General features: G+C 51.7%; 8 protein-coding genes across 8 annotated transcripts; 5 read left to right on the top strand and 3 right to left on the bottom strand.

Annotated features, from left to right (window-relative positions):
- Positions 1 to 1,822: 1,822 nt before the first annotated feature.
- A1O9_03438 (uncharacterized protein) lies at positions 1,823 to 3,091 on the bottom strand (the record flags this gene model as incomplete). Its single annotated transcript, XM_013409002.1, has 1 exon — positions 1,823 to 3,091. One exon carries the CDS (start codon positions 3,089 to 3,091, stop codon positions 1,823 to 1,825), a length of 1,269 nt encoding a protein of 422 aa, XP_013264456.1.
- A 1,231-nt stretch (positions 3,092 to 4,322) lies between these two features.
- Positions 4,323 to 6,210, bottom strand: A1O9_03436 (uncharacterized protein; the record flags this gene model as incomplete). The annotated part of the gene is made up of 4 exons (XM_013409001.1): positions 4,323 to 4,658; positions 4,709 to 5,467; positions 5,520 to 5,888; positions 5,935 to 6,210. The coding sequence occupies 4 exons, from the start codon at positions 6,208 to 6,210 to the stop codon at positions 4,323 to 4,325; spliced, it is 1,740 nt and encodes a 579-aa protein (XP_013264455.1).
- A 5,528-nt stretch (positions 6,211 to 11,738) lies between these two features.
- On the top strand, positions 11,739 to 13,165 carry A1O9_03435 (uncharacterized protein; the record flags this gene model as incomplete). The annotated part of the gene is made up of 3 exons (XM_013409000.1): positions 11,739 to 11,880; positions 11,936 to 12,216; positions 12,488 to 13,165. 3 exons carry the CDS (start codon positions 11,739 to 11,741, stop codon positions 13,163 to 13,165), a joined length of 1,101 nt encoding a protein of 366 aa, XP_013264454.1.
- A 1,816-nt stretch (positions 13,166 to 14,981) lies between these two features.
- On the top strand, positions 14,982 to 17,081 carry A1O9_03434 (uncharacterized protein; the record flags this gene model as incomplete). Its single annotated transcript, XM_013408999.1, has 2 exons — positions 14,982 to 16,778; positions 16,836 to 17,081. 2 exons carry the CDS (start codon positions 14,982 to 14,984, stop codon positions 17,079 to 17,081), a joined length of 2,043 nt encoding a protein of 680 aa, XP_013264453.1.
- A 983-nt stretch (positions 17,082 to 18,064) lies between these two features.
- On the top strand, positions 18,065 to 19,467 carry A1O9_03433 (uncharacterized protein; the record flags this gene model as incomplete). The annotated part of the gene is made up of 2 exons (XM_013408998.1): positions 18,065 to 18,312; positions 18,519 to 19,467. The coding sequence occupies 2 exons, from the start codon at positions 18,065 to 18,067 to the stop codon at positions 19,465 to 19,467; spliced, it is 1,197 nt and encodes a 398-aa protein (XP_013264452.1).
- A 399-nt stretch (positions 19,468 to 19,866) lies between these two features.
- On the bottom strand, positions 19,867 to 21,225 carry A1O9_03432 (phosphoserine aminotransferase; the record flags this gene model as incomplete). Its single annotated transcript, XM_013408997.1, has 2 exons — positions 19,867 to 20,460; positions 20,518 to 21,225. 2 exons carry the CDS (start codon positions 21,223 to 21,225, stop codon positions 19,867 to 19,869), a joined length of 1,302 nt encoding a protein of 433 aa, XP_013264451.1.
- A 2,219-nt stretch (positions 21,226 to 23,444) lies between these two features.
- A1O9_03431 (uncharacterized protein) lies at positions 23,445 to 24,705 on the top strand (the record flags this gene model as incomplete). The annotated part of the gene is made up of 2 exons (XM_013408996.1): positions 23,445 to 23,510; positions 23,587 to 24,705. The coding sequence occupies 2 exons, from the start codon at positions 23,445 to 23,447 to the stop codon at positions 24,703 to 24,705; spliced, it is 1,185 nt and encodes a 394-aa protein (XP_013264450.1).
- Positions 24,706 to 25,896: 1,191 nt separating this feature from the next.
- On the top strand, positions 25,897 to 26,859 carry A1O9_03430 (uncharacterized protein; the record flags this gene model as incomplete). Its single annotated transcript, XM_013408995.1, has 2 exons — positions 25,897 to 26,065; positions 26,114 to 26,859. The coding sequence occupies 2 exons, from the start codon at positions 25,897 to 25,899 to the stop codon at positions 26,857 to 26,859; spliced, it is 915 nt and encodes a 304-aa protein (XP_013264449.1).
- Between the last annotated feature and the right edge of the window lie 234 nt (positions 26,860 to 27,093).

The following is a 27,093-nucleotide window of genomic DNA, read 5'->3' as shown; positions in this document are numbered from 1 at the left end:
AATGCCTATTCTCACTTGTCCTGCGTAATGCGGTGACATTGCACTTTGTCCGTCAACTCCTTCTGAGGTGTTCAATGTAACACAACACTAACCCTCGGGGTCATGGGCAGTCGAGATGCTCATGTGTGTGTCCCGTTGTGTCTAAACTGCCCTGTGCTGCACTGCACAGCTCACCTCACCTCACCTCACCTCACCAAACTTTTGTCTTCGGAGACTCGTCAGGCATAACTGCGGCTTGCCCGATACCGGTAGAGTTGCCAATGCAGGCTGTCGGCACTTAGCCTTCCCTAAGAGCCCACCCAGAGCCCGGCCGACGGGGGCCTTAGTCATGCCTGCCAGGCTTCACTCTCTGCCTAACCTGCACCGCCGGGCGGATAGCTCGGGTATCCGCTGTCGCGACCTGGTAAACTGAAATCGTAATGCAGTCTCTACAACGAGTACTCCCTGCGGAGGACAGGCACAGCATCGACAGCCATCGCACTGCACCACTTCCCATCGTCTGTCGGCCCTGGGCTCGGGACTGCACAGATCTTGATTATGGGATCGAAGTCGCCAAATCACGCCCGTTTTCCTACAGCCTATTTTTGACCCCTAATGCCGGCTAACCCAACTCATATACACACACACCTTTGACCCGACCCTCAGCTCAGCTCAGACCACCTAGCCCGTACCATTAGGTTCGACCTATCACAGGGATGAGTCGCTACAGCCATTTTTGGCCGAGACATGCAGGGAACAAACTCGGTTTGAAGTCAACTTCCAATTTGCTTCGCGTTCCATTCTTGTTGATGGGCACACAACAGCTGAGCCGGTTCGAAGCCGGACGGGTGGCTGGCGGTCCAGGCCTCATGAGACTCGACCAGCTGACGGTCCAGACCTGCCTTCCATCAAACGGCATGACCTGGATCACATTGCTTACACGAACCCGGCGCGAGCTCCGATGCTCTGATGCTCTGTAACCTCGGAGGAGCGTATTGAGGGCCCTTTGGTGTTGCAAAGATTCAACACTGCGAACTCTACTCATGTTTGCGTCGGGTGGTCGTAGTTGATCAACTGCTGGAGCGAGGTCATGCATAATCAGATCACTCATAGTACAGTATGCAGTAGTAGCACGGGTAGATTCCCCTAGCCTCGAGTCACGGGGCAACCATAGCAGTGTCATGTCAGCTGCACAGTCAGTCGCGTCTGTCGGAAGATTCTGCCTCAGAGATTGAAGGGCGAGGTGGGGAAACAAAGACGACTCATCAGCCAGCATCTGCTTATAATCGATGCCCATTTGGGCCCCGGGGGTACCGGTCCTTCATCTCCCGTCCGGAGTCCTTCGACATGATCGAACCCTTACACATACTCGTAAATCATGTCATTTCCGAACCACCCAGAGTATCCATAAACCCAACTACTCGTACGAGTTACGTGTGCAGGAGCCATGCCAGGAGGGAGTATCTGTCTGAGGCATAAGGTAACCAGTAGTATTAGTAGTAGCTCGTACGCCGTGCTCCGTTCTCGACTCGCCAGGCCATCTTCCAGAAAGAGAGTAAGGTTTGGGTGGGGGGGCCCCAGGTCGCTGATCAACGGAGACTACTCGTACGCTTTCCCTGGCTCCCGCTAGAATCAGCGTCGAAGCATTTCGACCTCGCGTAATCCTGCTACCTCGTTCGGCAGAGCAGCCCCATTCAGCGCTTCAATCAGTTCGTTTTTTTGTTGGCACAGGAAACTCATCCTGAGTCACCAGTGTAACTCCACGTTGAGGATAGGTCTGAGAAAGAGAAAGGTGCCCTGGAATCCCGGCCCAAGGACCCACTGACCGGCTTTGTCTCGATTCTCACACGATGAGCAACGATCTGATAATCAACCAACCACCCACGACACCCAGAATCGTTGCCAATGCCAGTCCATTACCCTCCCGGGTCAATGCCAGGTAAGCACCCATACCCACAATCAATTCCTTCCTCCGGGCCAATGATCTGCGGCTTCTCCACTCGTTGTCGATGTTGAACGGAGGTTCCTGGATATGACTTGCATTCGTCAATGGCCTCAATGGCACCGTCGCTGACAATGCAACGGGACGATGATCCGAGGTTGCAAACAACGGCAGACACGTGTATTTCTGTGGGTCAACCGTGACCCCGTCATTGTGCAGAAACAATATTCGGTCGCACCAGCTGGGCCAGCGGTGACGCGCCCAGTCCCATTCTTCTCCTCCATCCAGGGTAACAGCTTTGCTCGCGTCAGTATTGTACTTGTAGGTGGGCGGAAACTCGATGGGTGCCTCGCTCAGGCCATGCAGAGTCTTGCCAGCCTTAATTTGCTGAGTGAGCTGGTCGTTTGCCAGGAGGTGCGTAAAATGTTTGGGATCTTCCTCGTCCTTTGTAGGTTGAGGGAATTTTTCTTTGGCATCTTGCGGCGACGGTTGAAGCGATGATGTGCGATAGTTGAGATCTCCAGCGAAGAAAAGGTATGAGCTTGGTGAATAGATGCTGTTTTCGTGTCCGTCTGCGGGTACGGGGGGCTGTAACAGGGGTGCATCCTCCCTTTCTTCACCACGTGCGATGGGCTTCTGCCTAGGATTCGGTGTAAAGACAAGTCTGCGAACAATGTTTTGGTAATCCTCGTTCCGTTGATCAAGTCCATCTTCCATTGGGGCAAGGTGAGCCGCAACAAATGTCAATTCAAGCTCTTCCGAGTCACTTGTTTTGTACCCTAGCCTGATTCCAGCCGCACCCTTGTTGCCCATATCACTGACGCCAAGTCCCACCTCGGCTGTGTGAAGCCAGTTGACGTTGTCGACGACATCGTCTCTGGCAAAGACCATGATCGCTGTCAGGCCGAGATTGCTTGATACCACATTGACATAAGTGTGATCTTTGGACGCAAGCTTGACAACCTTACGGAACGCGTTGAAGTATGGTGTGAGAAAGGATCCTCCTAGAAATGCGGGACCAATCGGGGCAAGCTCTTGTAGGGACAATACAAGCAACTCTGGTGATGGCGAGTTGGGCTCCAGCGCATGGAACAGGTAAGGTGCAAAGCTATCAGGCTGGACAAGTGTACGCGCGCAGTTGAATGTTAGAAGGTAGAGACTGAGAGCCATTGCGGGTGTAGCAGCCGAGGATGAGCCCACTTCCCGGATGCACACTTCTATTCTTCTATCACGATAGCGTGCGAGTAGATGTCGAGCAACTCAAACTATGACAGCCTCATAGAATTGCCGTTAAACGTCGATGGCTACCTTACTTACTTCACCACTTGGTGGGAAGTCAGCAATTCAAATTCGAGCCCTACTGAGGATCGCCGAGAAAGCGATGACATCATCGGTCCCTCGTTTTGCATCGACGGTCGATCCAGCCTGTTCCGCTAGTTGAACACAATGCCACAACATATCGTATACTCGTGAGAGATGTTGTCACTCAAGAAGTCGAAGGCTAGTTTCGAATCTCACCGATGGTGGAATGTGCTAGTACTAGTAACCGAGAGAGAGAGAGATGAGTAAGCCAAAGAAGCTCTCGCCAATGGGTCAGACTTTGCATAACGACAAGATCCCTGTGAACATCTTGTAGATCGAAACACGCCTCACTGAACAGTAGATAATCGCGTCAACGGAGACCATGTGGGTGCCATGTGGGTGCCATGGGGTGGAAAAACATTCTTGAATCTTCAGCCTCGTGAGTTGAGCCAGGAACGTTGGAATCTGTCCATGGTGCTGGATCTGTGAGGTGGTCGGCCTGAGGTATTCAGACACCTTGCGGGGTGCAGGCGGGGTGCTCCAAGCGGTGAAGCTAGTAACCAAGCCCCTTAGGAATAAGCTAGATTTATATATTTTAGTAGCAGCTTTCCCTCCAATAACCCGTCATGACAGCATTAGTGGTTTAGTGGTAAAATCCATCGTTGCCATCCAACTTCGATGGGCCCCGCGTTCGATTCGCGGCTAATGCAATTTCTTTTTGCCCTGCTTCCCATGCTTTGAATTGGCATATGTTATATTCATAATAGTAGCAAGGCCGTGATGTCGAACTGGGTATTCCGAGTGGGAGCCGTCCATCTGCGAAACTTCGCACGTCATAAGAAAGTGGTCGAGGCATTATCTTTTTCGTGGCAGCCTGGATTTTGCCAACCAAATGAAAACTATTGTTGCATCGCTGAGGATCTATCGACTCTGCTCATACATGAACAGCTAGTTATGTTGCACGGCACAATGGCGAGGCCGTTTAATTTTCACGGTAGCCGAATTTCTGCTCTAAAAAGCTCCCAGGTCACAAACACTGGACAGCGGTATGAAAACAAGAAGGTATCCCCAAGTCCCAAAAGGGGAGTCCCAGTCTGCTTTACAACTTAGGCCCAGCCTTACGCCTATTTTCACGGTCTTTATCGCGTAGCAACCTCCGGAGGATTTTTCCGGAGGGGCTCTTGGGAATAACGTCAATAAACTCGATTCCTCCGGCGAGCCACTTGTGCCGAGCCTTCTCCTTCTCAACGTGTTTGCTGATGCTGCGTTTCAGGGCGGCTTCGCTTTCCTCTAATCCTACCGAGTTCGACTTGACGACAAAAGCCTTTGGTAACTCGCCCGCTCTGTCATCTTGAACGGGGATCACAGCACAATCAGCCACGGCCGGATGGTTGAGAAGGCAGGCTTCCAGCTCGGCTGGTGCAACTTGTAGACCCTGTTTCTTTGTCAGGTGTGAAGTTTATGTAAAAAGGGGGCAGCGGTTACCTTGACTTTAATCAACTCCTTTATGCGATCGACAACCCAAATGTGCTCGTTGCCATTTGGGGACTTACGAATCTCGACCTCATCACCCGTCCGCATGAACCGACCCTCAGGCATGTCCACGAAAGTCTCTTTGGTGGCCTGCTCGTTTTTCAGATATCCCAAGACGATACTGGGTGACTTGACCAGAAGTTCTCCTGCTTGGTTGTATCCTGTGATCTCATTACCTTCTGCACTCATGATCTTGGCCTCATAGCCTGGAATGAGACAACCCGACGATCCAAACCAAATATCTGCAGGCGTTGTGGAGCAGACGACTGTACACGTTTCGGTAAGACCATAACCTTGTCGGACTTGCCATTGAGGGTATTGGGCGGAGAGATCTTCGGCTGTCTCCTTGCCTAGAGGAGCAGCACCAGTGAAGATCTGTCTCACACTCGATAGGTCGAATTTCTTCAGAAGCTGAGGGTTCTTGACCATGGCAATGATGATAGGCGGCACGATGTAAAGTGTGTTGATCTGATATTTTTCGATCGCGGTGAGATAGTGCTGCAGGTCAAACTTTGGTAGGACGATCACACGGTCTCCGCGGTAAGTCGAAGCGTGGCAGATGACGATTAAGCCGTAGATATGGGATTGAGGTAGTAGACCGAGGGCAACGTCCTGATAACCCGGCCTGATCTTGTCGCGGCCGAGCTTGTCATATACAGAGATTTGGACTGTGTTGGCGATCACATTTCTGTGAGATATCATCACACCTTTCTGCTGGATCGTTAGAAAAACCAATTTGAAGCACGGATCGACACAGACATACCGGTAAGCCTGAAGTACCACTTGAGTAGCATAGAAATGCGGTCTGTCGTGCGCCCTGGCCCTTGGTCCACTTCACAGGCTCGATCTCGGGTGCTGATTCACCTTCCTTCACCAACTGCGAGAGGGTCTTGAACTCTTTTGGGTATTCCCCATCGCCTGGAACCTCGCAGATGAAGATCTTGTCTTTGGAGATGCCAGACTTCTCAGCGGCCTCCAATGCAACAGGAAGTAAGGGCAGGACGGTGAACAGAAACTTGGCGCCGGAATTCGTCAACTGGTGCCTTAGCTCATCCGCGTTGTATGCAGCATTGGCTGGAGAGGAGACACCGTTCAGTCGATGGATAGCCCATGATAGGGACATGATGTCGATCTGGGCTAGTTAGCGAATTGCGGGTTCAACTGGGCATTCACCGTACTGTGTTGAGCGCAAAGACGCCGACGACTTTGTCATACTCGGTTCCTTCATTAACTTTCCACCCGAATTGCTGGGCCAATGCGCGGGATAACTTTTCAACATGCTCCTTCTGTTGGGAAGCAGTTATTGACCTCCCACTCAAGGCGCAGGTGTATGTATCCCAAGATTCGGAGTAGGGACGTCTTCCGTATTGCTCATCCAACATGAAATCGCATATGGGAACATTGTCAGGGATCTCTGGGAGTTCGGGCACCCATTTCTCAGGGTAGAAGACCATCTTTGCTGCAGTATGATGGTAATCAATGAAGAATACAAATGAAGGGCCGCGATATTTAGCCAGAGAACGACTGCAGCTGTCGGCTGTGCATATGGCAAACCTCCACCGGAAGTCGAGAAGAGCTGATGCAGCCAGGGATGCAAGCTGGAGATAACTGGGAGTCGAAACCCTCCATCGCGGAGTAAACTCGCACATTATTCGTTGATCTTACCCGAGGTTCAAAAAGGTCCCATGGGGCACTCCGTCTTGGTCATCCGCGGGCAGCGCCGGCCGGAAGATTTTCTGGAGCAGGGAGCTCCCATCCCGCGTAGAAAGATTTAGTGGTCACCAGCCGATAGACATGCCGAGACCAAGGTCATGCTGCCGAAGCGCTCGATTGAGCTAGGCTGTTTGCTTTTTGGTAACGGTGAATGGCAGCAGCATGAAAGAGTCATGGTGAAAGTCCATGATATACGTCTGGTACTCCGTACATAAAATAATGGATTTGATGGTTCTTGAAGAGCAATCGGGAAGATATTTTGCGGATTGCGGGTTTTCGTCGAATTTCATGCCCTCTCCACAAATCGGCCAAGTGTTCGAGAACCGAGCTCGTTCATTTTCCGCTGTCGACCACCGGCTGTGGCGTTTCCTCGTGTAACATTTCAAGAAGAACATGGGCCCCAAGGCAACCTCATCCATGCTATTCGGCGCCTTGATGATCGACGTTGAGAATGTTCTCGTCAAACTCCTCTCTCGAGAATCTCAATGTAAGACGTGAAAGCCACGTTTCATACGATCATGCCCCCGCGGGATGGTGTCGGAATTGTCCCTTCCGACCACGAGTTCTTGATTTTGGTTGGTTGCAGCTCCGCGGCAATCTCTCGGAAAACTACGACCTCTCCATCCACTGAGCAAGCCCGGTGGCCCCGGTCAAAGCGGCTGGTCAGAAAATCAACACAATGAACCCAGCAGATAGGTTTTTCGTCATTGCGGTGGGTAGATAGTTTCTTTATGCGACATCCAGAACAGTACTGTACTCTGTATCGAGTACCATTTCTTCTTCTTATCACTGTTATCATCATTGTCAAACCGTCCCAGAGTCAATGTCTTGACACTTGCCACCAGCATATTTGCGGATCAGATGCTACATTATGTGCGTACTTGTATGAACATGAACTTGCCGAGGTAGGTTAGAGGGCATACATACATAGATGCATCATAGTGTCAGTGGAATGCCCCCAACCGTTGAGGTTTCGGGCTGCAAAAACCAAAAGCCCCAGTATTTTTCATCACCGCGAGGGTCCGTAAAGCACACCATTCTTGCTCTCTTCAGGCGTTATCTACCTCGGTAGCCACAATATGAGCTTTGGTAAGCCGATAACTAACAGTTTCAGGCAAGTATCTATCGTACTGGGGAGGCAGCTAGCATTGAGTGGTAACCTTGTGTCCATGGTGACGGGGTTCAATTCCCTTGCTGGAATTGTGAGTACTATTTGAAGAGCACGGCGTTTGTTCGGAAGGCCGCTTGCAACTCAGCCTTGTAGCCTTGTCACGTGACTCATGCTCGAAGCTGACTCAACTCTCCGCACCCTTCATGTCACCGAGAAGTCAGATGGGCACTCCGTGCCCGGTATAGGGGACTTGCCGGGACCGGGAGATGATGTCTCGTTTATCTTTCTTCAACTTTGGGTAGATAAAGTAATGATGGTGAGGTGGGCTATTGAGATTGAGCAGCTCACCATATCCCAAAGGAAGACGCAGGAGTGCGGAGAGCATTGAAATGAGATATGGGGCCGCAATCAAATGTGTGCGGCTTGGAAAGTGGACAAGCCGCCCCGGAGCACGAATTCCGATTGAAGAATGGGCTGCTGTCACGTGCAGATGACGTTGTTGCTGTAGATCCACCCACGAGATCACGGAATACGAGACATCACACCCCAAGATCTACACAATCTCGTTTCCCGCAATCTAAGATTGACCCTCTCCGAAACAACAAACATTCGCCACATGAAACGAACACGAGCTGGGGACCTGAAGATCCTTTTCTCTCAGGAGTCAAGACTCAAGACTCAAGAGTTCAAAGGGAATATTCACTTCTGGTCTTTTTCTTGCCCCATCGGCGGCGTCTGACTTATTGGCAGAGAAAGGCCAGACCAGCATTTATAGCTTCTCCAGGTGATGCTTGGCATTGTACCTGGGCTTTTGTGCGAATGTACCCTATTCCGCCCATGTAAGAGCACTATAATTCATGAATCACGAGCAACACATTGCCCCAGGCCATTGTTAGAGACTCTACGGAGTATCGATTAGTTTGCAGAGGCCTGCCGCAAGCTCGGATGGTTCATGTTACTCCCCACGTGGGAAACCTGCCCTAGTTGGACCCTGGGCGGATGATGAGGTCCCGCTGCTTCTTCCTACTTGTAGAGTAACCCGTACCCTTGGGCGCCGAGGCATGTACCATCTTGGAAAAACAAGATTTCTCAAATCCAGCATGGGTGACCCTGTGCCAGAGTGGGCGATTCATGATCTTCTTATGATCTTCACTCTGCTAGCTATACACGGATACTAGCCCGTCAGTGCTAAGTAGTACTCATAGTTGAGGAGGCTGGTTGCAAAATGCTGCTTACTCGTAAGGCCTGGAAGTGGTGCGGAGACTGGCCCGAGGAGCCCGAAAGAGACTCTGGGCGCGTCCCGCACTACAAAGGTCAAGCTCCCCTGGTCAGACTTGTGCACCAGTGCAGCTAATTGGAACCTTGATGAATGGGATAATTCGTATTTGCGATAACGCAATAGAGAGAGAGAGAGAGAGAGAGAGAGAGAGAGAGAGAGAGAGCGGAAGCGAATGAGGACCTTCAGCCTCTATCCTGCACATTCCCTGCACATTCGAAGGAGAGCAGTTTACGGATCGTGCGAGACCTGGCTAATTAAAAGAGCTCGACCGACTTCGGCGAGCAAAAGAGTATAGGTAGGAAAAGCCTCCCATGGCAGACTGCTCGATGTTGGCTCATTGCGGGAATTTCGTCTTACATGCTAGTACATACCGTGTACGGAGTATGATGAATCAAGATCTCGTCACACAAACACGTGGGGTCTCGGAATACGGTGAGCGCGAGGTCCAGCCCAAGAAGCAAGAAAGACGTCATCCTTACGGAGTACCCGTACTGCGTACGAATCAGATACAAGTGACAAGACTACAGAAAGCAAAAGGTGGCTGAAAGATTGTGGTTGAGAGCAGGTGGTCGTGACGAGTGGGCAACATTGGTTAGAACTGGCGAGGTTTGAAAGGATCGGGGGTAGTGACTCGTGACTCGTGACTGGCCTGCAGAGCACCAGGGCGTGCAAAGCAAGACACAATGCATGCAGTGTCTCTACAAGCGATGGGGGGTTTAAGGTGACACCGCAGGCGCCACACATTACTCTGTATTGTCGTACAGTAAGTGCATGACTACTGCTACCCATACGATTGGATCGGCCCCTCAGTCAGGGCAGCAGAGCGAAGTGCAATTCAAGCATTAGCACACACCTTGACCCAGTGCACATTGGTACTCGTGCGCTGTCTCGTTTTCACGCTGAGGCGGGACTGCGAATACTGTATACACATTTTTAATTTCGTGGGAAATGGGTTTCCGCAGCCTCGGCTGAGCACAACTGTGTCCTCAACAGACCCTCGGAAGGTGTCGTAGAATATTCCCTAAGATCGACGAGCCTTGCACAGCGACAGGAGGGGAACTTCATATGGACAGGACGTCCACCAGCAGCTTGAGCCTTCACTGATTGGGTACAGGCGTGTTGATAATTAATATTGACACCCGATGTTTGCCACCCGGAAAAGCGCGCCGTGAGAAACATGACAGGCCGTGGAGAATGGTCAAAGTGAGGAGGCCTGCAAGAGAGCAAGGTTAAACTTTAAGCTCGGGCAAAAAACAAACATGATCGCAATCAATAAACGGTCCATTTGAGGAGCGGCAATCTCATCCAGTCTGCTCCAGTGGTAAGTGCCTCGTACAGCGCAAAGATGACGTGGGTAGAATAGATAATTGACCGGCCCATAACAGACAGAAATAAAGCTCAGGCGATGATGCACCCCGAGCCTCAAAGCGAAATTCAAAAATGACCAGTGGCAAAAGGGAAGGATCGATAAACAACGGTGCCAACTGCCAGTCTGCCAGTCTGCCAGTCTGCCAGCTGCCAGTAAATCGGTGCTTACGAGTAAGGTATTCATGGTTTTGCTGGGTGAAGGAATGTTGGCAGTGCGATGGCCAGAGATGGTTAGACTCTGGCTAAGAAGAGAGACACCAGAGCAGTTAACGCTCCTTCCGGCAGGCACTGACCCAGCTAGTCGAGGTCCCAACGAATCGCCAGTGGCTGTAGATCGTGGATATCTTGCTGGGCTTCCTGGTGCATCCTGGTCATTGCGCGGGCTCCAAGGGTGGGCACCTGCCAGCCGGCGCTATCATATCGCGGCTGCCCACTAGCAAAGCATCCTAAAAGCTCTATTGCTCTTATTTCACCTGCATCATCACTTTCCCGTTTTTCCCTCTTCCCATCTCCACCTCGAGCTTCATCTTCATTGTTCTTTCCCTTCCCAGTTTGCCATCTTATCTGGGCGACAGTCATTGGCGACTTGGCTCCATATTTCCGTATTTCCATTAATCCATCTATCCACCGCCTATCCACTGTGCACCCACTGTCGCTACCTCTCCCAGCTCGCCAAAATCTCCACGACCCGGCGGACTTGGCTTATGGTGACCGTGCACGGAGTACATACTCGTACGGACTACGCAGTCCTTGTCTTTCATGACTGCTACCGATATGTTGATCGCCCTCACGCTCAAAGCTTGACCACCGCGACATTATTGCCCGATTCTCACAAGTCAGTAGCTTTTCCCAGTTGTTTCCTTGCCCACCTGCGTGGTGTCCCGCCGCTGCCATTGCTACTACTCACCACTCACTAACTGCCATCCCTGTGCCCTGTTTACAATCTTCTCGCCTGCCTCTTACTTTCCCACCGTTCCTTCCTCTGTACGCATCACCACAGCACACCATCCCATCCACCGACTTCGTCTTCCCTTCTCCCCCGGTCAACATTACACCTTGAAACAACCATTTCTCGCATCTTCCGCATCTTGTACTCATATCCATCGGTCGCTAGATACACCAAGGCGACTCATTCCCCACAGTTGCCATTCCATTCCACCTGCAGGTCAGCACTCGCCACTTATGTCGACGCGGGCTTCTTCGACAATCGCTCGTCTCTGAATCATCTGAATCAGAGTCTTAATTCCCACGCGTTCATCCCTTTATATCTTCATTGAGTCGACTGGCGGCACAAGAACTTCCGTCCCCCTCTGCCACCAAGGTCCCTACGACCCATCGATCTCCGAAGAACCAACAAACGGACCGCATCTTTCGTTGAGACAACCCACCGCTCACCATCTGAACAACTCTTCACAGAGCCACAAGCGGGCGGGGACGCAAGCTCAAATGCCCCTGCACGCTTGACTCGCCGCATTTTTGACACTCCAAGAGCTGGTTTAGATTGGTACAAGATGCTCCTCAACCTCCCGTCTAGTTCTTACTGGCCCACCGCCATGTTATTTACCATCCTCTATCAGTTTCTGGCACTCCAAGTCCATGGGCTCGCAATTTCCTATTGCTCGCCGGAGAACAATGCTGGCTCGTTCCCAGTCTGTGAGTTTTGTGTAGATCCCCTTCTCAAATCAGAGACTGATATCGATGTCGCTAGACTCGTACATATACCAATCCAATGGAGAATGTCAAGGTCATTGCCAAGGATCCTATGCCTTTGCTGTCCTTCAAGGCGAAAATTGTTGGTGCTCCAACTATATTCCCCTGGAACAGGTCAGCACCTCTGATTGCAATCAACAATGTCCGGGCTTTCCAGATGATTGGTGCGGCTCCACCGATGCCGGCTTATATGGTTATTACCTCCTTGGCGCAGCCAATCCCTTGGGTACCTCATCTGGAATCGTTGCGTCCGATTCTACCACGGCGTCATCTCCCTCGGTGAGTACTTTCCCACCTGTGTTTGAGTTTGTTGTCTGCCGTATACCTTTCCTTCTCCTTCAACGGTAATAACCATCGAGTGTTCTCAGAGTTCCAGTGAGGATAACTTGGTGACTACGTCGAGTACTACCACTACGGAATCTTCGAGCTCCAGAGTATGAAGACTCCATCTTCCTTTCTTTTGTGCCGGGCCTACGCCCAATACCACCATCCCCGAACCTTTCTATCAGCGTGATATATCTTCGGCCAACCAAAAACTGACCAGAAATAGACTCGGTCATCCACTACTCGAGGTTCATCGACAAGCACATCCTCATCCGCGGCCTCCCAAACCCCAACGGAAATCTACACGAGCATCACTACCGTGACTGGTGAAGTTCGTACCGTCGTAATTACTCCAAGCTCCACAGCTACTTCCGATGCTACGCTTGGGCAGTCCTCTACGGGAGGGGCTGGTGGAGTCAACACAGGAAAAGTCGTTGGGATCGTTCTTGGAGTTGTACTGGGAATCAGTGTGTTCATAGGAGTCGCTGTGTGGCTATGGTTTAGACGGCGGCGTCAACATCGTGAGCAGGCGTCCGGCACCGAGAGCACATACACCAATCAAACAGGCGAAAAATCTCCCTCAAACAACATCCCGTCGCGGCAAGTTAGTCAACTGTCGTCATCGGGACTGCTGGGGACCAAGGCCCCTCGAATCAACACACAGGGGATGACACCAGGTAATGATCCACGAAGCGCCAACACGGCGTCGTCAGCATTCGACCGGCGAAGCGTGAATACGGACGCTAGACTTAACCCGTATGCGCTGTATATTCATGACGAGAGCCGCCTCAGCGATGTATCGCTTCAAGACAACCAAGATTATTCGCGACAATTAAGAGTAGGTTTTGACCGAATTGTCCGGGAGTTCCGCTGTGCTAATAACTGTCTAGGTCGCAAATCCTGATCCCTGAAGCTTGACAAGGATGTCAAATTGGTGCTGAACCACTAATAACACTCGAGAAATCGAGTCGACGGCCATCATTTGCTCTTGATATAACGAAAGTGCAAAGAGGGTCCCCACGGCCACCAGCGAGATTTGCTCCGGAGGAATGCAGGATTAGGAAGCAGCACAGCACTGGGAATCACTGTGCCTTAATGGAATGATCTAACGACGAGACGTACTTTCTTCTTCGTCTTGCAAGTATGGATGCTTGCTTATTGAAATATGGCATTGGGAGGTGTTCTCAGACGCATTGTACCATAAAGGATATGAAAAGGAGGCATTGCCACAAGGCAAGTAGTGGCTGGGGCCTGGATGTAGCTGACCACGAACGAAAGGTGGGCTATAAGGGCCTGGGCCGGACAGGTCTGACCACACGACAGAAATCAGATGCTTTTTCGGCGTTGGCACAGGATTTGACGATGAAGCGAGTCGATTGTACAGTGTCTCGGACCATTGTCCTCGTCGTCTTCAAAGATGCCCCGTTTAGCATGAGGCACCATGGTTTACATAGAAGACCACAATCTATGTCAGACTCTAACTTGGTCTGGTGACTTTGCGTTTTGCCACCACCATAGTCGGTAGCCGGTGATTTGTGTGCGTGTGCAAGTTTCTGTTGATCCCGACCAGCTGATGCCCAATGATGGAGTTGGCGAGGTAGGAGATGAGGCAAGAGATTCGGCTAGGAGGCTTTGAACAAGGCTGTCCTGGCTTGCGGGCTATCGGTAGGATGGACAAGGGGCGGAGAAGGCGATCCCTATGACGCAGGATGGTTAGGCTGCAAGACTTCGGCTTCAAGGCAAGGTCCCTCGGACGGGTCTGGCCGTTTCTACTACTGTTGCTTAGCCATCCTTCTCCAGCACGCCTGGGCGTCAGTATGAGATACATGGATGGGTGGCAAGCTGTAAAGGAACGCATGGAACAAACAACAAACACTGACAGAGGCTGAGTTGACGAGATGCCACAAGCTGGACTTGGTTCTTTGCATAACCCGACATAGGCTGGATACGACAAACACCAGCCAGGGCACTTATCTATCCTATCAATGGTTAATGGGTTCATGGTCTCATGGGAGTGAGGGGCGAGTAGCGTTGAAATTCCTGGCAGCTGCAGTGGTAGGGCGTCTTTTGGAGTCATTGGGCTCGAATGCATAATCTACGTCACATGTTGGTGGCTGCCACTACTACTAGGCTACTAGCATGAGCGCCGACTCAGGCTTGCTGCCCCAGCGCCTACGCCTAAGGGCTCCCGAGTATGGAGTACGGAGGGCTCTCAACGCCCAAACGCCCCAGCCAAAAAATACCACCAGCTGAGCGTTGGCCAGGTCAAGTTTCTACCAGGGACGACCAGAAGCTGGTATCCATCATCCGTACTGGTAGTTTAAAAGCGGTTCATTATTGCACAAGCATCTCCGCTGAATCTGCACGTCGTCCCATTTCCATCACACACTCTCACACTCTCTCACACTCTCGGGTCACAAGTTGTCAAGTGCAGTGTCCGCATGCACCGCAAACGCAGCCCACCTTCCTCTCCTCTCCTCCCAACTCACCTCACATTGCCTAACCTCACCTCATCACTTCCGAGGTCTCATCCTTCCAGCGGTCTCCAGCACTCAACCAGCTCCCGTTCTTCCACCCTACGCCTTTGAGACTTGCTTTCCCTTCTTGCTTTTCTGGACTTACTCATCGGCCGGCGTTTTGTTCTGCTGGATTTGCAATCATCTGTCTAGATCGGCCTTTGCGAGCAGCGAACTCAGCTGTCCAACCCTGCCCCGTATACAATGGCAGGCCGGCGTTATGCCGATGACGTCTCCACCTATGACGACCGACGATCGACCGTCTCGAGAGGCGGTCGAAGGGTGTATGAAGATCGCTATGTAGATGAGGAGATAGACTACCGCCGGGCCTCTCCTGCACAAGGGCCCCCAGCTGTGCGAGAACGAGAAGTTGTCATTCGGGATGACGTCCGAGAGCGATCTTCTAATACCCCAGCTTTCCTACGAGAAGACTATGGTCGAACCGCTGCTGGCCCCGTTGTCCTCAGGGCCAGAGAGAGAGAGGATTTTGAGTTTGTCCCGCGCCCTCGTCGTCGATCTCCTTCTCTAGAACCAGAGAGAAAGATTGAAAAGGAAGAGATTATCATCACAAGAGATCAATCCGAGTCCCGCCCTCCTCCTCGGCAAAGGGAAGCCGAACGTGAGGAAATTATAATCCGCAGAGACGAAAGGGAGCCTGATCGGCGGCCTCCACCACCGAGGGAACGAGAACGTGAACGTGAAGAAATCATCATTCGACGGGAGGAAAAGGATCACGATCATAGGCCGCCCCCTCCCCGCGAGATCAACTCGTCCAAAGATGAGATTATAATCCGACGGGAGGAAAAGGAGAGCGACCGTCGTTCCCGTTATGATGACTACAGCGACACAATCTCTCGCAGAGGTGGACCCCGGAGTGAAGTCGACCGCGACGAAATCATCATACGGCGAGAAGAGGAGAAATTGGATCCCCGTCGGTACGACGATTATGCCTTGGCACGGCCAAAGTCCCATGAGCGGGCGAGATCTCGTGCTCGACGTTCTAGCAGTGGCTCCAACGAAGAAATCATCATTAGACGTGATGAGCTAAGGGGCCGCAGTGGTGATATCGACCGTCAAGAGATCATCATCCGCAAGAGCTCCCGTTCACCATCACCCTCTTCCATCTCCTCTGCCCCTGCTCCCCGTCCCGCTCAACCTCCTGCACCACAAATCATCAATGCTCCTACCATCCACCAAGAAGTCATCACGCATCATCGCCACATTGACCACGGCTTCGAGGTGCAATACCCCACCCGGCCAAGAGTTGTTTCTCGTCCTCCATCCCCTCCCAGTCCTCCCTTACCTCCGCCAGCCCCCGCTCCAGCTTCCGTACGAGCTCGCTCCGAAGAACGGATTCAGATCAGTCGGACCCAGACCCGTAATGGCCGCACTGAGAATGAAGAAATCATCATCGACAGGAATGAGGCACACACACCACCACGAAGCGTGGCGCCATATTCCACTCCGCCCCCTCCACGGGAAGCTTATTATGATCCTCCTGCCCGACGTGATTATCGTGGGTACGAGCGTGATGTACAAGAAGAAGCCGAGTATTACAATCAACGGGCTCTTGATAGGGCCTATGTCGGCGAAGCTTACCATGGAGCTACTCGCGACTGGGCACTGGTCGATGTCCCACCTGGCACCAATCGGGTCAGGATGGATGGTGCGGGCGGTGGCGCCCAGGAAATTACATGGCAAAGATACAATGGTGTCCGCCGCAGCAAGTTCTTTCCAGATGGTGCTGAGGAAGGCTACACTGGTGAAGTCGGGAGACACACTCCCGCACCGCTACCTGCACTACTACCTGACCCGAGACATTCCCCCGCTCCTGCAACCAACGGAGATATTGGGAAGAGATATGGTAAGGAGCGCAACCCGACAGACGGTTTGTGGACCGAGGTTACCAAAGACTTGGTTGTGAAGGAAGCCATTCAGGAGATGGGTTACGAGTATGAGGAAACTGATGATTTCTATTATATCATTGCTTATCTACGATATGTGAGTCTATTCGCCCATCAAGGATCCTGCCGCTTGATCTCTAACCTTGACAACCAGGAAGATATCTCGCGACTCGTTGGCCTCTCAGAAGACATACGCAAGGAACGCAAAAAAAGAATCAAGGAGATGGAATGGGAGAACCGAGTTCTTCCTCCACCAGTTGAGCAACGACCACTTGCCATTGAGCCGCCACCACCTCGTCCCCGACAACAAGACTGGGCTAGAGAAGAAGAGAGATATATCGAACGTGAAGTTGTCTACCGAGGAGGTCGCCCGCCTCCACCGGTCGGTTGGAGACGCTGAGCTCAGACCGTCTTCAAGCTGAGTTCCCTCAATATGAAAACGAATTTCCTTACTCTTACTAAATGCCATAACGCTATTTTGGCATACGCGGACACCATTTTACGACAATTACATACACAGCTATGACATGACGAGAGCACGAAGGACGTGAAGCAATTTTTCAAATCCTTTTCTGCTTCTTTCTTTCGTGTCCAGTATTCCTAAGCGTTTTAGCTTCCCATCGATTTTCTGAATGCATTTCAGCAAGCGTGCGGTTCTCGAATGTTGGAGATTGAAACCTCATGGATGATTTGAAATTCTGGAGGTGATCATGATATGAATGACCTTTTGTGATATAGCGATTATGAAATGTAGGAGTGGATGTTGAGGGGTATGATGACACAAGAGGTTGAGCAGTACGATTTAGAGGGCGTGGTGGACGGGACTGGGATGTCGGAAGATTATATCCAGGAGATAAAATCGATATCGTTGATTGAATCGATCCTGCTCTTCTCTGACCTCACAGTGAGTATGAAGCATCTCCATGCGCATGAATCACTTTGACACGTGACCGTGTAGGCCTTGCGGAAATAAAGCCTGGCTTAAGCCTTCAACCCACTCAGCAATATTGGCGCGTAGTCAGAAGAAAGACAGAGTAGACAGATACCCTAGCGTCGAGCTTTGGTTGTTAAATGACTACTAGTCCAATTGATGGGCACTGTCTTTGTACTGTACTCTCTCAATGGAATAATCGGCGCTCCTAGCGAATACACTGGATGACTCACAATGAGCCTTCTATTGCTCGTATGTCTCGATTGTCGATCATGACCAACTTTTCCCCCGGGTGAGCGGTGGCTTCAACGCAGTCGGCCAGTCACCGAAGTACCTACGTAGACGCAGTAGCGGGCTAGATTAATTTGCTCATTGATATCGCATAGTTAGTTAGCTTCCAATCTTGACGTTGAGAACACCGCGGTCTCACAAACACCGCCAACGACCTTTACATGAGACACACACGAACGACAGCCCGTGAACGAGGCATGCTGGATAAAGCCAGGTTCCTCGAGCGGATCACCGCGGACGCCGAGTCGCACATTGAGCTCTTGCAACGGTTCATCCAAGCACGGTCACCGAACCCACCAGGCAACACTGCAGCGGCGGCTCAGGTGCTGCGGGAGTATCTCAGTGCACGCGGAGTCGCGACGGAGATCATTGCCCCTGACGGGCTGGAGAAGCCGAATTTCGTGGCCGAGTTCGTCGCGGGGACGGTGCAGCGGCAGCGGAGCATGGGGTTCAATGCACAGATGGAGCTACGGGGTCAGGGTCAGGGTCAGGGTCAGGCCAGAGAGTCATTCTCAACGGGCACCTCGACGTCTTCCCGGTCGATGCGTCGCAGGACCCGCGCTGGACGCATGACGGGCCCTGGTCAGGGCACTATGACGGGACGTCTATCTTTAGGCGCGGCGGGGTGGACATGAAAGCCGGGACGGCGGCTTCGGTGATTGCATTTGCGTACCTGCACCAGCACCGACAGCACCTGAGGCGGAAGCACAGCAGCGTGGCGCTCACGGTCGTGAGTGACGAGGAAACAGGTGGGAAGTTCGGCAGCAGGTACCCCCTCGAGCGTGACCCAGCAAGGGAGGCGTGGAAAGGGACGGTGATGATCAACGCGGAGCCCGGCGGGCTGCAGAGCATTCGGTTCGGGGAGAAAGGCACGCTGCGCATGACGTTCAGGGTCGTGACGCTGGGCGTGCACGGCGCGTACACGCATCTCAGCGAGGGCGCAAACCGAATTGCGGCTAGGCTGATCGGGAGGCTCGTCGACGTCGTCGAAGCCATCCAGCCGGAGTGGGATGACGAGGTCCACAAGCAGCTGAAACGAGAGGAGGTGACGAAGGTGATTGATGAGATCATGGGCGAGGGCGCGCACACGAGCGTGCTCAGGCCCACGGTGAACATCGGCACGATTCACGGCGGGATCAAAGTCAACATGATCCCGGACCGGTGTGTCTTCGAGGCAGACATCCGGCTGCCCATCGGCTTGCTCAAGAACGCGGTGTTGGCGAGGATAGACGAACTGCTGCGCGATGAGTTCCCCACGACGGCCGCGTATGAGGTCCAGGAAGCGGCGTCGAATCCACCGTCGCACTGCAGTCCCAGCCATGAGATGGTCGGCGCACTCGCAAACGCCGCCGAGACGGTCACTGGGAGGAGGCCACTGGCCATCCCGTCGCTGGGCGCCACCGACGCCAAGTTCTGGCGCTATCATCAGGTCCCAGCCTATGTGTACGGAGTCGGTCCGGAGACGATGGCGGCCGCGGTCGACGAGAGGGTCAGTGTGAAGGAGTTTCTGAGCGTCGTGAGGACACACGCGCTGGCCGTCTGGAGCTTTTTGGATGGTGAGTAGGGAGTAGCCTCTCTCGCTTGTGCCGAAAATACCAGGAGAGAAACGATGAGGTGTGCGTGGGAATGGACAGGGGCATGAGGACGATAATGGGCCAATGTCCAGCTGGACTGATCAGAAGTAGCTGGAAGAAGTAGAACGACCTAGCTTCATAAAATATTTCGAACTGGTTTATTGTCTTTTTGATCCCGTCTGGTTCAACGGCCTCGATATTTTGGTAGCTCATCTATTCCTCCCCCCTTTCGGGCTTTTGTATACGCCCTCCTTTTTGTATATCCAGAGCAAGCTCACGTTCTTATCTCATGGTAGTTGAAACACATGAATCCAGCCACATCTTGTTTCTCCTGACATCTGATAGTGAATCTCTCACAAGTGCACCGACGTGTCATTGAAACCTCCGCCTTACGACTTTGCGAAGTCAGCCAACCATTGTGCCAGCTTCTGTGCATTCTCAAGCGGGACGGCGTTGTAGTTGCTCGCCCTGATCCCTCCGACGGAGCGATGACCCTTGAGACCCAGCAATCCACGTTTCTCGGCTCCTGACAGGAACGCTTTCTCCTTTGCCTCGTCAGCAGAGACTCCAGTCTCGGACTTTCCAGAGATGATGCGGAAGCAGATGTTCATTCGACTGCGAACGCTCTTATCAGGGACGACATGATAGGCATCCGGATAACTGTCGAGAGTGTCGTATAGAAGTTTGGCTTTTTTGTCTGCAACTTCTTCTTGGCCTGAGACCTTTTGAGAGCCAAATGCGGAGACAAGGCTCTGGAGAACAAGTGTGGCAACGTATAGGTTGAAGATAGGAAGCGTGTTGTAAAGACTGTTGTTGGAAGCAATGGTCGAGAAAGAGAACATGATCGGTGGAAGTGCTCCTGAACTTGGAAGAACAGGAGAAAGCGCGTGCAGGAATGCTGGGGGCGGTACGAGGCTGAGTAGGGATTTACGAATAATGACCACAGTGATACCGGCTATACCCAGGTTCTTCTGAGCGCCACCCTAGTTCAAGGGTTAATTGAGGTGCGGCACAGACCACGAAGGCGTTGATGTACTTACGAAGATGACACCGAACTTGCGAACGTCAATTTTGCGACTGAGGAAATTACTCGACATGTCGGCCACGACGATTCTTTCATCATCGCCCACCAAGGACTCTGGAAAGCTTGGGAATTCAACGCCGTCCACTGTTTCGTTATCACAGAAATAAGTCAAAGCACTGTTTGGTGACAGCTTCCACTCCTTCTCGGGAGGAATGACGCCGAATTTGCCATTGTTGCTCTTCCTAGCATCGACAGCCACATTGACATACTTGGATCCAATCAGTCTCGTCGCTTCTTGGCTAGCTTTGAGAGACCAAGATCCTGTGACTAGGTAGTCCGCCTTGAATCCAGATTCAATCTCGTTTTTCACGCGTTCAAGAACCTCTGCATCTTTACCTTCGCCGAGTTCGGCCACTGCCTTTCTCCGGCGCTTCTCGATCCAGGCGCCAGCTAAATTCTGCAGAGCGGCACTGAACTCTCCAGTTCCCCCGGCTTGCATGAAGAAGATGTCATACTCCTCTGTGGGGATGTCATAAAGCGTGGTTAGTGCCTCTTTCGCATCTGCTAGAATTTTGTTGGCAGTGGACGAGCGATGAGAGATTTCCGCCAGCGAGAGGCCAGTGTTTTCAAAGTTAACAAAGGCTTTAGCACTGGCCTCGATGACAGGTGTGGGTAAGGGCGCCGGCCCAGCACCAAAATAGGCCACTTCTGAACGGTCTGGCATGGTTTTTCTGAAGTGACCAGGAAAGTTGAGTTAATACGGGTTAGTAAAGTGTGGTCGACTTAGGAAGAGTGGTGATGACGTCGGCTGTAGTAGATGTAACCCCGATGACGGATTCGAGGCTGGCTTGATTTCAACTATAACCTGAGAAAAATGAATGAAATCTAGAATTCCCCAGGCGTAACAAGATAAATACCGAGTTAGGTAGGTAAGGATGAGTCAACGGAACCTGAAAAATATGGAGAAAAGATGTGATGCGATGTCCAGAGTTTGACTCCCCCGCGAACCACGATTCATGGCGCACAACCGAAACAAACTCTTGGCAGGGACCAGATGACTTCAATTACCCTCAACGTCCAGCAGCGGGTCGAACCATGCAGGCACGCCTTGTATATAGCTTATTCTAGTTTCGGGGCATTGGTTTGGCCGGGGCTGGCGACACTCAGGTGCAGAGCGACGAGATTTCAAAAACAAAAGCATGCAATGTTATGAGAGCTTTGGTTGAACAAAGAGCCCTTTGGCAGTATCTAAGGATAATAATGATACTGCTGTACCAGTTCCAGCGGCCTGTACATGTCAGCTTCTGTCTGCTGACGAGGTACCTAGAATTGCCCCTTGGCGTCTGATTGCTCAGCACTGATGGAAGACGCTGCAGCAACGTCTCCTTTTGAAATTCGACGCCATGATTAAGTGCTCCCCAAATTCTTATTCAGCCCCTGTTCGTCAAGTCGTGCCACTTGTAATCCCCCTCTGCAGCCTCGCTAAGATCTTCAAGACGTCGCCGGCAGGGTTTCACAGACTTGCTGAGCTTCCGACGATCGTTCCGACGACTGTTCTATGTCCGGAGGAGCAGCGTCCTCATCGGTGGAACGAGTGAACGAGTTTTGTGGAGGGTCGTTGACTTGGTCGAGTGGACTGTAATTCCAAGAACATCTTTGCTTTATGAGGCTGCATGCTAGATTTGGGTAACTTCTCGAGACATGTTGTGGCTTGGAAAGTTTGTTGAGGGACCAAGTGATGGACTCATTTGTCTCTAGAGCCATACACCCGTCAACGGAAGATGCTCGGATCCAGCGGCGCTCATGTTTGAACCAATGGTCAATGCATGGGCACGAGAATGAGACGTCGGCCCGTTGTATGATGGAGTCTCGTACATCGACAATAGCAACGGCATGAACGCGAGCCATGAGAGCCAAAATGAGCAAAATCAAGAAGAATTGCATGATATGATGGCGGTGTTTAAGATGGTGAGAACAGTGTCCGAAATGGAAGCGAGGCTTTAGAGGACTTTGCTCGTTGATAAGCCCTGGAGAGGCTTGTCGACAATGACCAGGCTGGGGTTGTAAACGCAGGCTATGAAGGAACAATTTGAACATGAAGCGAAGGAGGGGGAGAGAGAGAGAGAGAGAGAGAGAGAGAGAGAGAGAGAAGGGAAAAACGAGTGATCCGTAAATGTGCTCTGATTTGGGACCAGATCGGTGCCAGACTGACATTGAGGCAAGTGCTACTAGAGTATCACCAGTGGTGACGGGTGGAAGGCGCACCTTATGTGAAGAGGTAGGAACGGAAGGTGCCCCTTTCACTCATCCAGCTTCGCCTTCCATTTGGCATCATGCATAACCAGGTTATTAGTCACAATGAAGGAGGGAAAGACACCTACGTCTCCATGGAAGGATGAACTCATAGTACTGAGCTTTTGTCGTTCCCATGAGGGCTGGCAAAACGAAGGTTGGGAAGGGAGGTGACATGCTCTGTCCTGGGGGAACACTGAGCTTGATATTGACGTAGGTAGCTTAGTTAACAGTACCAGTAGTGTCAACTGATAAGGCTGCGCTTAGAAATAGCCGACCTTACCTAATCTTATATACGAGTCCCTCCGCTTAATTAGTGTATCCTCGGTCGTGCTGAGCCATGCGAGTCCCTTGCAGCAATACCCACTTTCATGCTTCCCTCAGGCAGCAACCATTCCACCAACTCAGCCTCTGCAATACGTATGTACGAGTATCATCGCAGAAGCCAGGCAGTACATTTCCGGCGTAAATCTTAATTAAGCCCACAAATAGGTTTTCATAAGGCGACCTGTGGGCGGCTGATATGGCAGTAGTTATAGCGACAACTTTTTGCTCGTATCGCTGTCAATCGCGAATGATTAATTCAAGAATTGTAATACCTAGCCATACAATCAACGACCTTCCCATCTCAAAGCCACTGAATCCCACCTTATGCCGCGACGTCCACATAAGAAGTCTCGGCATGGCTGCTCAGAATGTAAACGTCGTCACATCAAGGTTCGAAACCCTTACCTCCCACCGAGTTACGAGAATGTTACAAAGAGCTGTTAGTCTCTGACTTCTGGGACTACAGTGCGACGAGCATCATCCAACCTGCGTGAATTGTAAAACGGCGAGCTTAAGATGTGCCTTCTCGTCTGACGATTCTCCCAGGTCGACCGCGACATCCATCTCAGCTGTCGTGGATTCGGGCATTTCCGAGACTTCGACGCCGGTCATGACTCGGCCGGACATCATCCAGGATCATAATGTTGCAGGCCCTCTTGACACGACTGCAGCGAATGCGGAATCCCCTTTGAACATGGACCACCTTGAACTCCTCCACCACTACTGCACAGCTACCTACCAGACTTTTGCTTCAGAAGATGAGCTTCAGAGAGTTTGGAAGGTGGTAGTTGTCCGCATGGGAGTCTCTTTCCCCCCTCTGATGTATGAACTTTTATCGATTGCTGCTCTCCATTTAGCACATACTCGACCCCAAAATGCTGCTTGGTACCATAGAAAGTCAATCGAGCTTCAAACTCAAGCGTTGAGCACCTTTACCGCACAGAGGAACGTTGACGAATCAAACTGCGGACCAGTTCTCGTATTTGCTTCACTCTTAGGGCTGCATATGCTCTGTGACCCCGACGGAACGCAGGATTCAGACTTTCGGTCTAATCAATACCTCAACCACGTCATCCGGACGGTTGGGCTTTTACGCGGCGTGAAAGGGTTGACTTTTGCGAATTGGGAGCAGCAGCTCAGACAGACGGACCTCAAACCACTTCTCCAAGTGCAACAGCCGGCCAAACCTTATGATATCCCCCAGCCATGCACTGATCTCGCAATGATCGCCCACCACTCTGATCTTAGTAGTGAAGCGAGCGCGGCGTATAGTCGTGCCATTGAAAGGCTCCAGTGGGCATTCTGTGTATCGCGGACGGATTCTCAAAGACATAGCACGTCCAACTGGCTTTTGGCCTGGCCGATCCAGTTGGATGAGGAGTACTTGGACTTATTAAGTCGGCGCAAGCCAGAAGCTCTGATTATTCTGGCGTATTTCGGCGCCTTGATGGTGGATTATGAAGACTGCTGGGCAGTAGGAGACAAAGGTTTGGTCTTGATCCGGGAAATCAGTGAACAACTCGACCCTCGATGGGAGAGATGGATGGAATGGCCCGTTTCATTGCTCCCAACTGAGGGTGGTTAAAGCAAACTTGGGCCCTCCCTCAAGGTTGGCTGGTTGAAGGAAACATTGCCTCAAAGTGCGGAGTCCATCGAGGAGACACTATGGAAGGAATGTAATGTTCGGTATCTAGAGACGCAGAAACTTTAGCGCCCTCGTTGTCCTAGTTCCCAGTGCAGCTAGATGTGGCGACCTTGATCCACGCCAGTCTCGGGCCCGAGATGCAGCGGAGCTTGATCTACAAGGTGCCAACTCCTGACTCCCGACGCAATTTGATTCAAGATGTAAGGCTGGAGGACCGAGTAGTGTTGCCAATTTCGTTAGAAAGGATGAACAACAAGGAACCAGACTTCACTGCCACACTGGGTCCTTGACTTGATACGCCACGGCCGAAATCTAGGCAGAACCATTTCGTCGGTGTAAGAGCGTTGCCCCTGAGATGGGCTCATAAACATTGCACAAGATGCACAGCGCCTTGCGCTAGTCTGTATACTGACGGTAATACGAGACAAACCGGCTCCTGGGCCGAGTATCAGTCGGCCTGTCTGCCTCTCCTTATCATTGTCGGTTGAACGCGTACGCTCGGGAGACATACCAAGTTTGTGGCTAGCCTCGGCTGTTGTCATTGGACAATGCCATGCCAAGCATGGTTCCCTTTCCATTCCTTGAGTTTCTCGACAACAAGAATGTCTTTGCTCAACCTCGCTTAGGGCCTTGGACATCGTTCTCTCCCCTTTCGCACGGTCTCCTCTCAAACTATTGACTATCCTTAAAGACTTAGTCTGGCCCCCAGGCGCTCTCTTTATGCCCGGCACGGGGTCTCTCCATGATGTTCAATCAACTATGTCAGCACTGCCACAAACCCCATATCACGACTTCCAGTGCTGTGGACCTCATTGTCCTGCTCTGAAACATAGACGCCCAACAGGAAGGCCCTTCTCCTATTGCGAACCGAGTACGAGTTACGGATACGCGTTTGTCTGGAGCAAATAGCTTGCTATGAGGGCTTCCATGCACTTGTATAAAATACAAATGGCTTGCGCCTGCAGCATCAATATCAACATGCTCGTACATCTTCTGCCAGCTGACCATTAGGTTTGATTCTGAACACATCAATTGTTTTTGATTTATCCAGCTTCTTCGTTTTGTAGTGTCTCCTCATCTCTCATTTCCATAAAACCTCTCCGTTTTGCACTAGTTGTACGATTTACCAGGATGGTCGAAACTTGTGGTGATGGGGAGCACAGACTCTACCCATTCGAGCCTTCCACAGCAGCAGCAGCTATATACGCCGTCGCGTTTGGGATACTTACTGTGGGCCATACATTTCGGATGTTCCAATCGAGGCAATGGTTCATGTCAATTTTGGTCGTCGGCAGCAGCTGTAAGTCTATCACCTCAATGCGAATGGACATACTGATCTCCCTCATAGTCGAAGTTGGTGGCTTCGCTGTCCGGCTGACGAGTATCAACGACCCGTGTACCTTGGGCATATACATAGTACAATACCTCCTGATTCTCCTCGCTCCTTCAATATTCTCGGCAAATATCTACATGATTCTTGGGAGGACAATCAGAGCAGTCCACGGCGAGGCCTTGTCCCCTATCCGCCCAACCTGGTTGACAAAGATCTTCGTCACTGGTGATGTCCTCTGCTTTCTCATCCAAATGGCCGGCGGTGGCATGCTAGCTGGCGCTGAGGGGGACAAGAAGAGAGCTGACTTGGGCAAATTCACTATCCTGGCAGGCCTTTTCCTACAAATCGTTCTGTTTGCAGTGTTCATTGTCGTGTCCTACATATTCTACAACCGTCTACGCAAGCAGCCCACTCCGCGGTCTCGACAACCCGAAATTCGTTGGCTCACCATGCTCTACGTCCTCTTTGGTGTCAGCATGCTTATCACAGTTCGCAATATCTTTCGCGTCGTCGAGTACGCTGCTGGGGAGGATGGCTACCTGCTGACGAATGAATGGCCAATGTATGTCTTTGACGCAACGCTCATGCTCTCCGTGGTGGCAATCCTGTTATGGTGGTTCCCTACCCTGATTCGCCCTCGAAATGCCTACATGATGGACACTTTGGAGTCTCAAGCACCCCTCACGGATCGGAGCCAAACGGGCTACAAGCACGTTTCAAGCGACTTCCCTTCATCGCTTCCTCCTCGCCACGGCTATTAATCATAACGGAACCGGGACTTTATGCCCATTGGGATGATCAGGATGGTGGATTTGTGAACTCGAGGGAAACGTCAGATCACTACCTTCCTCAATAAGGAATGGTAAGAGCAACTGTCTAGACCGGGCGAAATTGGTGATGTTCTGGGTCATTAGAGGGAGGGCATGTGTATAGGTGCATGGTGGCAAGTATCTAGAAGGTGGGTTCCAGGACTTTTGGTTTGAAGTAGATTATTG

Source organism: Exophiala aquamarina (genome assembly GCF_000709125.1).
Source record: "Exophiala aquamarina CBS 119918 chromosome Unknown aczIA-supercont1.2, whole genome shotgun sequence".
NCBI classification, from domain to species: domain Eukaryota; kingdom Fungi; phylum Ascomycota; class Eurotiomycetes; order Chaetothyriales; family Herpotrichiellaceae; genus Exophiala; species Exophiala aquamarina.
This window is presented reverse-complemented; position numbering and strand designations above follow the sequence as displayed.